The 17,701-nt window shown below is 32.0% G+C and overlaps 1 protein-coding gene across 3 annotated transcripts in view; it reads right to left on the reverse strand.

Annotated features, from left to right (window-relative positions):
- Positions 1 to 17,701, reverse strand: part of LOC111044477 (cyclin-dependent kinase 20) — a 138,894-nt gene that overhangs the window by 102,233 nt on the left and 18,960 nt on the right. The window contains exons 1-2 of one of the 3 annotated variants that reach the window (XM_039427490.1): positions 14,671 to 14,886; positions 6,042 to 6,230 (exon numbers count right to left, since the gene is read on the reverse strand). In XM_039427490.1, the coding sequence (XP_039283424.1) occupies positions 6,042 to 6,230; positions 14,671 to 14,856 (375 nt within the window). In that variant the 5' untranslated portion in view covers positions 14,857 to 14,886. Of the gene's footprint in view, positions 1 to 6,041; positions 6,231 to 7,055; positions 7,137 to 14,670; positions 14,887 to 17,701 lie in introns of those variants that run through there. The other 2 variants (XM_039427491.1, XM_039427489.1) reach the window with 2 other exon arrangements.

Raw genomic sequence — 17,701 nt, forward strand, 5'->3', positions numbered from 1 at the left:
AAAACAAAACACAAGCTCAGTTCTTACATTACTGTACCGTACCGTTCAAAAGGAGAAGATTCAATTTTGGAAAAATTGTAAACATCAACAGTAATTACTTGTAAGGTTTTAGAAATGTAAATGAACTTTAATTTTCAGATGAAAAAATCATTTGATTGAAAATTTCTTTATTTTCTATAAAGAAATTTGAATGAAAAAAATATTTATATAAATTTGGTTCCTTTTATTTTTGAATGCAAGTTGATTAGTTCAGACCTACTTGAACAGAAGCATAATCACAATAATATCACAAATCATGGGTAGTATTCATTGAGTAAATCAAATCATTGAGTACATTATATGAACACTTGAACTAATAGAATGTAAAAATTGGAATTAATTAGAATATTATTCAATTACTTATAAATCATTATTCCTATAAAAAGAAACATCGAAACTGACTCTCGAACTGTCAGTTCTCCTGTAAATCTTCTCTGAATAAGTATAATACAAGAATAATTATTCGAAAACATTAGATCATAACACACTATAAGCTTACGTACTAATAACACAATTATTTCATTTTAATCAATTTCATATAGCCTAATAAAAGATTGAACCAAACAGAATTTGTATAAAACCCTAGATACTTATACACCCATAGGCTTTCAAACATGTTATTTCAACTATAATAGAACAATAATATATATATTATATCATAACATAGAGGATTGCTTCCAATAATAGACAATAGTGCAGGAATGTTGTCTTTTCTACGGATATTATATCTTCCAGGAACTATAGCGGTATACACCTGTCATTCCACTATTTCCATTGAGGTGTGTTTCACCCTTTCACACTATGGTGTAGAGCTGATGAATAACTAGTTTCTGGTTCCTTTCTCATAACCAGACTTGGGAAAAACTGACTAATGAAATCAGAGAATAGTTATTGCAAGTTTGATTTGGTATCGTTATGGTTAGCCTAGTGGTTTGAAGAAAAGCTAAAAGAAAAGTTATTGCAAATCTGAATTTGACTACCAAAAAATTGATGAATATTGTAAGTTGATACTGCAACCGAACAATTTCTTGAATATTCATTCTTGAATACTAAACTAGAATATTTATTTTAACCTACCGGGACGCGCGCCGTTGTAAAAAGTACAACAGTCAGAAATTTTTTCGTTTTAATTGAGAAATTCACATCCGTGAGGTTGGTAACCTTTAAGTATTCCTCCGCGACATCTAGCTCCGCCCATAGACAAAATATTGCATTACTATCAATCACTGGTCATACCAGTGATTGAAGAGACAGGTGTCAGAAATGTTGTACTTTTTACATCGCGCGCGTCCTAGCTTAGTGTAAAGTTTGAAGTCTAGTGGTCCATTTTTCGAAAGTGAGTGTGATTGTACCGTTAGGTTCAGATGAGTTATTAATTTTTTAATTATGAACAGTTTTGACAATTTTCATGATGTCAGATGTTCTAAGAACAAGTGAAATAGACCGACTCCTCAATGAAAGTAGTTCAGAAGATGAGCAAAACATTGACTTTTCAGATGACAGTGAGGAAGTGATAGAATACAACGAATTTTCGGATGATAGTGAAGTAGAAGGTGGCATTGGAAGTGAATGAGAAACCAGTAATTTCGTTGATGAAAATTATCCCGAACATGATGATATTGAGTTTATTCTTGGGAAGGATGGTGGAACAATCTGATGTATACCTGAAGTAGCAACAACCAGCAAGACTAAGAATGAAAATATTAAAAATTCTCCCTGGTACAAAGAAGGGGCTAAGAATGCAAAAGATGAAGTTGAAGCATTTTTATCAGTTATCAGCCTTGATATGATTGATGAGATTTTATATTGCACTAACCAGCATATTGTATCTTTAGCACCTCAATTCAAAAGAGAACGAGATTGTTTACAATCGAATAGAACTAAAGTGGCCTGAACAAACAAAAATTGAGAAATGAAAAAGAGCTTCAAACATTGAATGAATAGTATGTTTCTGTACGGAGTTTCTACTATGTGTATTCAAAGTTTTCTAACATAACCATTATTTTTTTTAGTTCCCTCTAATAGTTATTAAAAATCCAAAACATACTAAAAATATCATACTAACATTCAAAAATAGTCTTGTAATGAAAATAATGGTAGAAGTTGCACATATAAATTGATATAGTAGCTATTTTAATGAAGGAACCAAGTGTTGTATAAAGTACAACGCGCGCGTCCTCGTGTTACAAAAATAGGCGCGCGTCCCGGAAGGCTAAATACTAATTTTTTTTTCTTTTTGTGTAATTGAGAAATTGATATTGTGGTAATTATTCATATTGAATGAAAAAGACTAAGAAATTTTCAATTTTTTGACAATTTCTTAGTCTTTTTCATTCAATATGAATAATTATTATCAATCAGAGTATAAGTATAACATCCAATTGCATTGCTACTACAAAATGTTGAATAAACCTAAAAGCGAGACAGAGATAAATGCAATGACCTCATTATACTTTCACGATTGCTAAGTTCAATAGGATTTTGAAAAAATATATATATGTACCGTGGATGATTGTTAATTTATTGTTATTGTTCGAGAATGGATCAAGAAATCAACAAAACTATAAAAATGATCTTACATATTATAATTATAAGACTTTTTTTTAATCAGCTTGATCTGATAATTATTATTACATTGAATCACTAGCACACTTTTATTTTTTGCCGTTTTCGGCTAATCAAGTGTCAAAATGAGTTATTAGTATTAGAAAGTAAACCTTGATCACCCTAGTAAACCTACATTACCTTCGTAAACCTTAGTTTATTTCCGTATAGCTCATATTGACACTTTATAATAGCTTCATTGACACTCTACATCGTAGCATCAAAGGAAAGGGTACCTATTGCTGATTTTTTTGTGGGAACAGTAGGATACTCTATTTCTGGGTTTCTCCATGTTAGGCGATCCTCTCACTTTATAAGAGTTATATACACAATACTTGGGAGTCAAATATTAATAACTTAGCCAACGAGATTAAGTAATACCGCACTCTCCTAGAAAAGAAATGAAGACTAATTTTGTAGAAACATCGTCACCTATCTGGGAATATTGACAAACCAAACCTCTTGACTGTTATTTTTAGTAGAGGAATGCTACTAATAATAGACAATAGTGGAAGAATGCCTTTTCTTCTGCTGTCTTCCTAGCTCTGACATTCCACTATTCAAGGGTTGGTTAGGCTATATATTTAGGGAGTGCAATCAATATACCTGTATCGGACTATCCTTCAGTGGGGCGATCTCTCGCACAAGTGGTGAACTTCCAGCAAAGAACTTTGGGAAGGAAGTACATTGTATTTTGTTAATACTTTGAATACTTCATTTCACTGGTATTTCCAATTAAGATATAAATTATTTCTATCACATTTTTGACTGTCAAAGAATTGATCTCTAATTCCTTTATTGTTTGAAGGAAATCGTATGACCCAGCAGCTCACAGTTTATAAAATAAAATGAGTCAATTTGGCTCTTTTTCTTATGGGGAACTGAAATTTTATTTCATGAATCTAGGAATAATCCATTGGATGAGAGATTTGAATGTCTTATATACATCTATGTTTTATTCATTTATTTATTATAACTGTTGATTTTTTTATACAAGCCATACCACTAAATAGATAAATAATAATAGTATTCAACTTTTGATTCCTTATAGTAGGATACAAACAAAGCTAGAGTAGGAGAGTGATATTTTTGTAAAAATTGTTAGCAATGCGTTCAAACTATTCAATCATAAAATAAATACTCAGCAGTTATGCTTAATGAATGTTTTTCAATTGGCCAAAACCGCTCACTATGTGAAGTTGCGTTTTCTTTATCAGGTCCTGTTATATCAATAATTGAAAGAGGATTTAAGTTTGTTTTGATTGAATGTTTCAACAGAAACGCTGGTTAAACATTTGAAGTGAAGTGACTTACACAATCAAACCAATAAATAACATTTTATTGATTTATTATTATTGCTCATAATCAATTTCCATAAGTTCTTATAATTATGTTCGAGGTCAAGAAGATATACAAGTCCTAACCATGCCTAATTGTTTTCTTTATTTCTATAAAACATTAAATCAACTCCAAGCAAGTGGATTTTCTGATTCGAATTGACATTGTTATGCCCCTTTTCCCAACCTTGGTCAAGGCATTTGAACATGGTTAAAATCTATTTGATGATCAAATCAGCAATAATCCGTTCCACCAACACCAGTTATGTTCAACCACGGTCAAATCAATGGTTAAGTTTGACTGCCGCCAAACGGGTGATCAAATTATTTGAACACAGTCAAAAGACTGGTTCAATTAATTTCCTTGCTGTTTGTGGGTTATGTTTTTGATGCAATGAAAAATTTTTAGTGCAATTGAATTTAGTTGTAGTTATTGACGTGCTACCAATTTATCCTAATAGTTTGGACAGCAATCACCTATCACCTAAGGAAAGTCATCGGTTCCTAATAAGCTTATATCTTGATATATCATGAATGGATCTAATGCTTATGAATAAGAAATCCAGTTCAGAGCAAAATTAAATTATAATTTCAATAATACTTGGGCAATTTACAACAAAAATTTACTGAACAAAACGATTTGACACTTGAACATAGAATCTTACAAGCTAAAATACTTATCTCTTCATATTGAATTCATTTGTTTGGCTACAGACTTCAAAATTACACGATACATTCAACACACATTTAGAAAATGATAAAATTATTCAGATCTCAAGTAAAAACAATTTTAATTTCACATAAACAGAAAATTTTCAACAGGACAAAAACGATTCTATTTCAGCCAGCAGCCATTTTTCCTGAGAGCGAAAATGACTTGCTTTCTTAAAAGACACATCTTAAAAACGTCATCAATGCCAACCTCACTGATGAAGAAAACAACTCTACAAATTTCATTTATTATACTCAATAAAACTTTATTTTTAAAGTTATTTTAAATTTAATTAACCCTTATATTGTTTAGAATTATCTGTTTATTCAGAAATAGAACTTTGTTACAGTGATTCAGTGAAAAGTTCAACACTAGTATATATGATAAATTCCCTGTGAAAAGTTTAGTCCGTATATCGATTACACCGATATTCGCTATCAAGTTTTATTAATATTTCAAATATCGTATTGAAAATTTGATTTTAATTGAGAAAAAGTGTAATATTACATTATTTATTTAAGTTATTTATTGGGTTCGTTCTCGGAACCTTTTAATTAGTAAATTATTATAGTATAGAAAATAAAGGAAGATATTAAAAAAGATTTTCTTTACTCTTTTATTACAAAGTAGGCTTATATTATTCAATCCTTATATCAACCTTGCTGCTACAATGTATCTCATTAGAATTGGAATGTTCTTTTGTTCATGAAAAAAATTGTCAAAATTGATGGTGATTTGTGAATCTCTTTGTACGAGAGTAGTCAATTCATATTTGAAATATTATTATAAATTATTATAGATGTGTGACTATACAAAATGTCTCTGACAGGGGCATATATAAGAAGGGGGCCCTGGGGGCCCACCCCATAATAATAAATATGAAGAAAAATCAGTACAGTAAACACAGAAAAAAGTACAGTAATCTGAATTACAACAGTTGACCATGTTCAGATTTGACCTACGGAGTTTTGATCAATCCCGAGGTTGGTGGAACAGTTGTATGTTTGAATGAGTGATCAAATTTTGACTATGGACTAATTTATGGTTTAAATTCCTAGTTTATAAATATTTTGGACTCAAAATTGGACAAAAATCGTGAAGTGTAAACATAACCTAGGTATTTTTGGACAATTTCTATCTAAATTTGGGGAAGGAACAGTTTTGGGCTTTGAGGCTGTTGTTCCTTTCCCAATCATTCATGGTTGAGAATGATATTGTAACCCATGTATCAATGTATAATTGACAATGGCTAGGCTATATTTGATCAAGGTTGGTGAAACCGGGCATGGTGTATTTTGAATGGATGATATAGATACAATGAGAACTATTCAAATGGATTATGTACTCACTCTATGCATTATTGAATGATTGTGCAGATACTCCACACCTTTCAGTAGCATTTGCATGTAGGATTTGATCTGGCCTTCTTCTAGTTTATTATCCATGTCATGAATCATTTCCCATAGTCCGGAAGGCATGAAGTCAAACACCAGAATGAAGCCCATGCCATGTGGGAAGAAATCCAGCAGTTTCATTACCTACAACCAGAAACAATTCAAAATGTATTGCAGAAGTAAATGTAACGAGCAAGTTGTGAATTTCTAAGAATTTTCTAAATAAATTTGTTCGGACATTATATCAATGTTCCCCTTTGTTGTCTGGCATTGTGTGGTGGAGGGGGCAATTGAAGGGTGATGCGCATAGCATAATTGCACCAGTTGTCGTTTGCCAGCCAATCGAACAGCTCACTTCTTGTAATGTCGATTTTTGCAAAGTGATCTATTGATTTATTGTGATTTATTACAAGTGTCATCTCATCTTGTATCGTGATCTGGACCCGGGATCCTAGAAGCAAGGAGGATTTGGACATGAAGGTAGGCCTATGTTATTGTGCACTTACCCATTTAAATTGTTCAACTTGCTACCCGACGCCAGACAACCCCAAAAAGTTCTCGATGTAATTGATACAGTCCACAAACCAGAGTGCTGTTTGAGCCAGCCTCTGTCGAATAAACAAAATTAATAGATTCTCCCACTTCCACATAATTTGTGTTTGATATTCATTATTTCATTATTATACATGTGAATCAATATTGATACCTGTAGCGTGCATGGCGAGCATGGCAGTGCTCTTCAGTAGCGCTGCCACCACCAGGTTACAGAATAGGTACAGAATTGAAACTGTCAATAAAACGCCTATCTAACCAATGCTTTTTACTATGGCGCAAATACTAGACACGTCACGTGACCTTGGGAAGTTCCAATCCTGGTCTTCTGATTGGCTCGTGGCAGTGAACGAGATCAATTGATCTGGATCATTATAGTGATCCGAACCTACCATCAAATCTACCATCCGAACCTACCATAAATCACGCATTGTTGAATTGGCGGGAATCACAGAGAATTGCGCGCGTGAAGTCAGAGAAAAAACAACCGTATCAATAGCTGCAGCTATTTTATAGTTCCCTAGCTGCAGCCAGTGAACTGTATACTAACTGGAACGGGCTGTCCAATGCTAAGCTACAGCCAAAAGTGTGTAAGGCGGAGTGAGTGAGACAGGCCTACCGTGTGGGATTCCCTTCTCTCTCATACTCATACATTAAAGCAGGTTGTTGCAGCTCTTGAGTACGATTATTCATTTTTAAAGTTGAAAAATGGATTTGAATGAGTATTAGGGCTATCAGTATTAGATCACAACCTTTTCTCTTAAATATTGTGATGTATTTGTCCTAAAATGCATAGAATTGAATAAAAATACGACCGAGAAATGGTGATGTATTGTGTTGCATTTGGATGCAAGAATGGGCATGTTAAAGGAAATAAAATACCATTTCACAGTTAAGTCAAACATTTTTAGTCTATTAATTAATTTGAAGAAACCTTTTTGTTTTACATACATTTCCAATATTTTTTTCTATATTGATCAGTTTATTTGACCAAAAATAAAACAACAAATTTGGTTATATTCCTAGTATACGGTGATAGTTTCTATGCTAATTGAAAATTTAGACCTACTTTATAGCATCTAAAATAAAGAAACATAGTTGAAGAACAAATTAATCCTTATTCAAAAAAGAATAAATACAATAATGATTAATAATTCTGTGTTATCATCATGAGATGACATAATTTATTTTAGGTAGGTACCTACTTTTATTTTGAAAAATATGATATTGCTATCAGCTGAATTGTGATTAATATTTGAAACCTTTCCGTTTCAAATAAATAATCGTTCAATTTACAATATTATAATAATTATTTAGCATATTTTACTGTTTGCTTATCATATGGTAATAATTATAATAAATGTTTCTTCATAGATTTCTTTGCATCATTTCTGAAAATCCCACACTTAGCCTACATGATTTGAAATGTTATCAGAATGCCTAGTATATTGCTATCATTACATAATTATTCAATAATCCTGTGTTATTGAATCATCATGAGTCCACATAATTCATTTTATTCACTCACTTTTATTGTAAAAAATATGAGATTGTTATCAGCTGAATTGTAATTAATTTTTGAAACCTTTAAATTTCAAATTCTTCATTTTACTCTGGTAATTATGTAGCATATTTTACTGTTTGCTTATCATAGTCATATAATATAATAAAATGTTTTTTCGTTATTTGCTTCATTTCTGAAACTCCCACTCTTACATGATTTGAAATTACACCAATGCACACCTACATAATTCTACATTCATAGCCTGCTGTAAGTGGGCCTATATTATTAAATTGAGATATTCCCATAAACAATGAATCATATAATCCGAAAAACAATAGTATATCATATGAAAATAAACATAAGACTGTGTTTGATAGTTTCAATCAAACACAGCCCTCCTTTGGACTGTGTACGAACAAAATTCGTGATTGAAATAATAAGGACTATGAGCCTGTTTTTTCATTCCCAATCATTTCATGACAGTTTATATTTGTCCTTGTTGAATAAATAAAAATTAATAAATGATACACTTCTCTGAAATCTGACAATACTAAAATTACGGCAGTCACAAATGAAAAAATCTTTTCTTTATTCATACTCAACCTATTTCATTATTTTTGCTCTCAAAAAGTTAACAATGAACTGCTTAATAAAGGAAAAATAACGCTCCCATGGAATAAGACATACAATATAGAAATAAAATAGAATTTGAAACTGTGCAATGCATTTTCCCATAAGAGCCAATGTGTTACAAAATGACGAATCCCACAGCAATGCGGGTTGCCTATCTTTACCAGCTGCCTCACTTTCTTTGTGTTGCTAGTCCATTCCAGTTAGTATAGGGTTCAGTGGCTGCAGCAGACTTTTGCGTGATTATGTCATCGCGCATCCCGCATCACGCAGTGACGTTGCGTGGTTCAGAGAAACCTAGGCTAAGGAACTATATAAAGACTATTTTATAGTTCCCTAACCTAGGCTTTACAATGCGGCGCTTCCTAACAAGATGGCGGATTTTTGCGACAGGGTACTAGCCAAGTTTCCATACTGTATGTATACTGTGACAGAATCCAAAGTCAGGGCAGTGGACTGTGAATGATAGTTGGTATTAATACCTACAAATAAATCTCTGAATTCTGTGCATAAAAAACTGATAGCTTGAAGTGTGGTGAGTACGCCAATAAAAGACAAAATGAGTCAACAAGTTGAGATTTAATATTAATAAAATAATTGGCAGATGGCCACATACAAAAACAAGTGTAAGTAGATTAAATCGAATAAAATCCTTAGATGAATTTTATTACAACATGTAATAAAACCGTTAGAAAATAAGCGATAACAAAATTTAAATGAATTTAGGTCAATGACACTAATGACCATTGACGACTGACAACAATATTGATAAGGTACTGTCAATAATACCTGAATTGAGAATAGAAAATTTTAAATGATACAATAATAAAGTTACTGCTGAAAAATTCAATCTTAATGATTTTAAAAAAAATAATAACAAATAACAATGAGATGTAGATAATGCTCTATATATTGAAATGATTAAATATTTTGATTGACACTAGTACAAATAAGGTCAAGAATGAGAATGTCTTAGCTGACATTAATATAAGCAAGTTCCAAGGTCAATGTCATACACATTGAAATAGGCGTCAGTGTCCTTAAAATAACACTTGTGAGCTAAGGATAGCTGTCAAATACAATGAAATAATTGTTAATATTGAGTATATTAATATAGGCGACATAGGCCTTCAATGAATTGAATGTCAAGTTAAACATCAATTGAACAACTCAAATATGAGATTACGCTTGCAAGCCAAGGGTAGCTATCAAATACAATGTGATAATTGTCAATGTTGAATACAGGTGACATAGGCCTTCAATGAATTGAATGTCAAGTTAGACATCAATTGAACAACTCAAATATGAGATTATGCTTGCAAGCCAAGGGTAGCTATCAAATACAATGAAATAATTGTCAATGTTGAATACAGGCGACATAGGCCTTCAATGAATTGAATGTCAAGTTAGACATCAATTGAACAACTCAAATATGAGATTACGCTTGCAAGCCAAGGGTAGCTATCAAATACAATGAATACATATTATAACTTTGAAATAATGTAGGACAGTGCTCTGAATGAGACATACACTGTAACATATTGAATTCATGTACATAGGCTCGATTGCCGAAAGTATGGACAATTAAATGTTTTTAATTGCCGTAAAAGTTGAATGATAGCTACAAAAATCATATGAATGCACATTAAAATGTTTGAATTAGAAATAGAGAACAACGTGGTCCAGTATCGACACGCCGCTAGTATTTTCATGAACAGTTATGCAATACATGAGTAAATGAAAGTTGAATAAAACGATTTTCGTAACTTGAATAAAATTTTGAGGAAGAGATGCAGCCAGGCAGACAGGCAAGGAATCCACGGTACCCCAAGGAACAGGACATCAGCAAGCGATGATATGATGGCCACGTGATGACAAGAATGGAAGCGTCCAACACAGTAGGCAATTCCAACAATGGAAATGTGAGCAGGAACATGTAGAATTCCAAACAAATAATCCGAATTTCAAGTTGTGGAATTTTCAGAACGATTTCAAAACGGTAGAGATGATGAAATTGAAAGATTGAATTTCAAATGTCTAAAACATGTTGATAGAAGAATGGCAATAGACGCTAACAATACTATGGAACTTTGACAAAGTTTATCAACGTAAATACATGAAGAAATTGATGAATAATTGAATCACAATTGATGAATAGATTTTATAGATTTTATAGATAACGAATTAATTTGAAGGAGTAATTCACATTTAAAAACGTTCAGTAAACCAGATGAATTTGGATGAAGAGAAAGTACACCGAAGCGGTGTGCACTCACCAACGAGAAACCATAGAAAGATAAGAAGCCAGACCGACGCTCTACTAACAAAGAAGAAGCCAGAAATGCCAGACACGTAAGCAAAACGTTTGCAAACGTTTGATGAAAAAATAGCAAATATCCAGAAAGTAAGATGCCCAAAAGACAAAATAAATTCCAAAAAATTGAATAATACAAATATTAAAATTGGAACAACGAATAATATGACGAATAATATTAGAAAACAAACTTGATTATGACAGTGACGTGGAACCGTGACTGTGACGTCACCAGACAGTGCAGACGGACAAAATGACGAAATGACGTCTACGTAGTAACGGAACGAGTATCAAAGTGGAACCGTTCCAATAAATGCTTTGTCAGATTTTACATACTGTGAACAGGTTTTTAGGGTCATGGGCCCTGCTACTTTTATAGGATAATTTTAAATAAGCAAATTCACCAAGACAATCACACTCTAACAACATATATACCATAACAACATCTATACTCTCTCTCTCAATCTAATCACTCCTCAATCACATCATCACTATAAACTCAATCTCCCGCCAAACCTTCCTCTAGCGCGCCTCGAAACCATCTCCCTCTAGTTTCGTCTCTATACTTTTTCTCTCTCAGCTCACCGGTTCAAAAGTCCGATTTGGTGACCTGACGGAGTCATCACCTCCGCTATTCTAGAAATTATTAACCTATATGAGTGGGACGTTTGAATTGTTACATACCGTAATACAAAACTGTCAAACACTAATAAACTTTATTTATATAAACACAGGCAGTGGCTTCTAACATCGAATAAACATCCAATGACAATAGATAAACCACTGGAAAATTACAAATAATAATATTGGAAAAATAATCTATTCTCAAATAGAACAGCTAAGAATAATTTATACTCAAATAGAACAGCAAAAAAAAAAATAAACGAAAAAAACCTAACCTCAAGAAACTTTGCTCGAAGCAAGAAGCTTGTATGACACCATGTGTATCATGCATGTCCTACTGTTAGTGGCCAGGATAAGAAGAAAATTTGAAAGTATTACAGAGTATCAGCAAGCGAACCACAAAACAGGAGAATACTTTAAGGGCCGGTTTCCGAGCTCGGGATTTAGCCAAAAGTTCTAGACTTTGAACAGCTGGAATCTGCTTTTCAAAACGGGGCGTAGTCGCAGTCCACGTTTGAATTAAATTTCGAAAAACTAGAAAATTGAACACAAGAGAAAATAGTGTTAAGTTTCAGCTATTTTGAATTATTTAGAAATGTTTCATTTCGTCAAGGAAAAACGTCTCCAATTATAGAAATAAAAAATAAATATTATCATAAAAACTACGACTACCGTACGCCCAGTTTCGGAAAGCCAGTTTTCTGACTCCAGCTTTTCAAAGTCTAGAACTTGGCTGAATCCCGAGCTCGGAAACCGGCCGTAAGTGATAGCTTCTTATAGGTAGGAAAAATAATTGCTTTTTAATCCAAATCGTTGATATCATTTTCTTAATTTTCTTAGTTATTCTGGCACAGGAATTGGTTGAGGGATTTCATTTATAATTTTAGTGCTTTCGTATATGAGTTGTATTCTGATAGTTCCAATGTTAGTATTATAGGTAAAATATTTATTTGAGGTGGAACTCAAGTTGTAAAGAATGTTTACCGTGTTATTTGTACAAGATAAAATTATTTTATGCACAATAATGATAAATTTTACTATATTTAATAAGGTGTATATAATTTCTGATTTCGAAAACATTGTATACTTCGAAAGTGAAGCTGGTTGAGAAAATTCTAGGTTTATTTAAAATGGATTTAATAATTTTTGGCTTAAGAAAAGTTTTTCCTAAATGAGAATTACAACAGTTCCCCCAGATGGTTATCCCATACTGAACTATACAGAGTGTTTAAGAACTCCCTTCCAAATCTGTGGAGCATTATTCCTGGGTAAGAAATCTGAATATCTTATTTAAATTGTCCGGAAGTCTTCAGTTACTCACACAGCGGCCATTTTGCTTTTTTCGCTTATTTTTTTTCTAAATAATGGTTGAACATACAAAATTGTAACTTTGCACAATCATTAATAACAACTAGTAGACAAAGCTACAAAAAATTATGATAATATTTTTCAAATTCATAAAACAAAATGACGGCAATTTAAAATGTTGTTTCTTAAATAATTCAGAAACCATTGGTTTTAAAAAAAATCTATGAGAATAACTTTTTTTAGTAAATTTAAAATTAAATTAGATTGGACCAGTATTAACCTAGATGTGGCAGCTTTAGTGATAGGACACCGCTGGGGGTTAAATGCAGTGCATGCCAAGGCATGCGGCTAAAGTCTGCCACAACAATGCAATAGTCTCCATCTGCTTGCTTTGCATGTTATTTGTAAGCTATCTTAGATTATTTCAAACAATATTGATGTTGCATTACCCTCTTGGTCTTGGCATATATAAGCTGCCATATCTAAGTTAGTATTAAAAAATCAGGTACCAATTCAGGCACCAGATCTCAGCAATTTACAGATTGTTTTCATACACGTGGACTAGACTAACTATAGTTTGAGTCCCTGACTACAAAACTCACTCAAAATACATCTCATATTCTGTCAGGTGTTCTATTGAAAGCAGTGTAAAGCCAAGTAAAGTTGTAATGAATGATTAATTACATGCAATTCATAATCCAGCTGACAGCTCATTTGCGATTTTTAAAGATATTCTTCCTATGCCCTTCAATGTTATACTGTTAAAAAAAAGACGAAGAAATGAGTCAATATTGATGGCCAATCTGTATAATGGTTGAAAATTTGACGTTGGATGATGATGAAAGCAATCTAAAGTTATCGTCGAACACCCAAACAAACATTCATAAAATAGGGTTTACATTAGTCAAGTTTACTTGAAATCAAGTTATTTTTTAACGTTTGATCTAAATGGGCAATTTTGAACATTTCAAGTCAAGTTTAATTAAATTCAAGTTTTTATAATCTTAAAGTATATAATAATTATATAGGTACTATGAATGAATATACTATTATGAATTAAAAAATGTTATCAATCTCAAAGTTTTCTTCTTACTTTTTATACATCACACTTTTCTATTTAGTTTTTTATAAACATTCTACATTGATTTCAAGACTCAAGTTTTATCTAAAAGACAACATGTTCAGCATCTACTTGAATCAATAAAACTAGGTACCGTACATATCTATATTGAAGTAAAAAATCGAAAGTGTATAGTTCACAGTTTTTAATAGACCAAATAATTATGATCTTTTGAGAATTTTTTCCTTCATAAATATATGGAACACCTATAAATTTTGGTCAAACCATCCATAATAGTTCATCTATCGTCATCTAGCGAAGCCGTACCAGCATTTCACAAAATATCTAAACAAATAATATGTTAATTTTTGTCGTTTTGGTACGTTAGTAGAATAAATTATTACTGAATGATAGTAATAATCAATATAAATCAGTTGAGATGATGTAAAGGAAATAGCTAGTACGCATGCGCATGAATTTTTCATTCTTCAGTGCATTGTTTATCCTCATCATCAAAGATATTCACCTGTAATAACTAGTCAAACTTATATTATTTTGCGATAGTACGGATAGTGTTGCATAGGATACTTACAAATTTACAGTCTAATTCTTGCAGAGCTTTAATTTCTCTGACGACGGAATTTGGGATGCCATCATCAATTTTCTTCAAGAGCACTTTTTTGAGAGCAACTTGCTTTCCTGTAGGAAGATGCTTTGCCATGAGAACTAGACCATGGGCTCCTTCACCCACACGCCCTTCCACGCTATAGTTGTCCATCTTCAATCTCAGCTGAAAAAATCATCAATACAGTAAAGGAACCGAATAAAACATCTGATTTATCGATTATTGACCATCTTATTTATTGATTATTACAATACTGCGGAAAAGAATAATATCAATCAAAACTAGGGAGCTTTCATTGAATTCCACTCAGTTCATATGATAATACATCGATGAACACACTCATTTCTTAAGAGATTGCCCACCTTTTTTAATTGCTAATTGATAATGTATTTTATTTCAAGGACGATATATTGGTATCACATAAAAAATCACCTATGTAGAAATTCAAAGGCAAACAATATTCATAAGTAATCTGCATCTATGGCAATCAACATTATTAATCATTATTTTTGCATCTATGGCAATCAACATAAGTAATCAACACAAAAATATTATCTCATTACTGCCTCTCTAAGCCATAACCTCTGTTATTCCTTCTTTAGGCAGTAATGGGTTTCCATCTCAAAAAACAATCACATACCAGCAAAATTCTAATCAACAAACCCCACTAAAAATTCTACATACACTCCAGCATCCATTTCAAACGATAATCAATCATATCAAATTTATAGAACAAACAAATTTAAAAATTTTGAAAAAGATATCAATCACAAAAAACTTATTTCAATTATAATATAACAAAACGTTTTAAATTAAACCATTTATTTTTTTTAAAATAATTTAAAATTTAAAGACTGTATAATAAGTACAAACATTTCAAGATTATAATACAAGACGATCAAGATGAATAATGGGTAAATAAGTTCCCTAAAAATACAAAAAGAGAAATAGAAAACTGGGTAAATAAATTCCCTAAAACAATACAAAGAAGAGAAAGATTAATTAGAGCCTATCCTACATGTCAGTACTGAACTTTCATGAGGAAGTATATTTAATAAAATATACTACTATGGAATTTTGTAAATTCCAAGTATGACTCTAATTTGTTATAATTGTGAGCTATCACTCCCACAAAAACAACTGGTGAAGGAAAAAAATGTTGACTATTGTGACTGGGTGGATAGTTCCTAGATGTCTGTAAGGCAATGTGATAGCAGACTCTAGTATCGGACCACAAAAACAAAAGTATGCAAAAGGTTTTACAAACATTTGTTGTTGCAGTCATAAGGTTTTTATATCGCAAACAAGTAGGTCAGATAATCGAGTCCAGCCGTATGTGGTTCACGCCCACACCTCTAAAAGAATCACACCTACTTGTCTACCAAAAATCCAAGTATTGGACAGCAAAGAAAAAAATAAAATGCAAAATGGGTTAAAAGCCCAGAAGAAAACTATAACCTAATTACATATGGCTTATGGCACAATATGCAATGAAAGATGAGAACATGGGACAAAATTGCTCTGAAAAACCTAATTACCTAATATGATACCTAAAAAAAATAGACATGATTAAAATATGTAATACATGATGAAAAAATATACCGCAAGCAAACAATTATTTACACAACAATGGATAGATTTTAGAAAAGTTAAGTTTTATCAACAATTTAAGATTAGGAAAATAAGCTACTATTTTAACTTCCAAATTATTTCAGAAAAATACAAATTTAAATGACTATGGACAAGATTGGTTAAGATATGCATCATAGAAGAATTTTACTGAACATTACACAAAGACAGGAAAGAATCGAAAATTGAAAAGATTAAGGGCCAAGAAAATAGGCTACAGGAAAGAAAAAAGACACAATTATGGACTCTTACCATACACTGTGTAGCGATTATGCTATTCTGAATCCCGGCATAACACAGGATTCCTAATCATTGTGTGCTTTCTGATGGTATTTCTTCATCATATATTGATTGACTCTCACAATTTTACCTGTACTTATCTCTTCCAGTTTGAAACACCCTTTATTGAGATCATCTCTTATTATGTAAGGTCCACGATATTTAGGACACAGCTTGGCAGAAAACTTCTTCAGCTTGCTCGACAAAATGTAATTTCGAATTACAACTAGATCATCAACTTGAATTTATACTTGGGTTTATTATGCATATTCTGTTTGAATCTCCTGATGACACCTCTATTCTTTATTCTGTACAGTATTCGTTTGTTTCTGATACTTTCTTCTTCAAGTTCAAACTTATTTTCTACAGGATATTTGATATATTTGAAAACAAGATGTGCCAATTTATGATTCATCATAAGCTCCATGGGTATGTGACCAGTCGATTCATGAAAATTGTTGTTGATGACAAATTCAACCTTATCAATATACTTGTACCAATATTATGCTTATTTACAGGAACGTAAGTTCTCAATATGCGATTGACCTCTTTCAATGGTCTTTCACTAAGATTTGCCTGGGGATGATAAACTGAAATGTAGTAATATTTTATACCTAATCTTTCCATAGATTCTTTCCACAATCTGCTTTGAAAACAAGTACCATTATCACTGATTATATATTCAAATTTACCAAATTCATTTACATATTTCTCAACAACTTTTACTAAATTATGAGCGTTAGCCTTAACTATAGGATACAACTTTGTAAACTTAGTAAAGCCATCATGAATAATGCACATCCATTTGTACTTGCCACCTGGTAATTCTCCATAGACATCAATGAACACTTTGTGATGTTTTTTCTCAGAAATTATGGTATGCATTTCTAATAATTTCTTTTCATTTGATGTCTTTACAAGTTGACAATACTTACAGTATCTTATAGTTTTGGTAACAAGTCTGTAACAATCTTTTATGTAAAAAGTTTCTTCAATAAATTTGCATGTTTTTGATATACCTACATGACCTAATCTTTCATGAAATTCAACTATCAATTCTTCATACAGTGCTGAAGGCACACAAACTTTC

The sequence above is a fragment of the Nilaparvata lugens genome, chromosome 4, assembly GCF_014356525.2.
Source record: "Nilaparvata lugens isolate BPH chromosome 4, ASM1435652v1, whole genome shotgun sequence".
Taxonomy (NCBI): domain Eukaryota; kingdom Metazoa; phylum Arthropoda; class Insecta; order Hemiptera; family Delphacidae; genus Nilaparvata; species Nilaparvata lugens.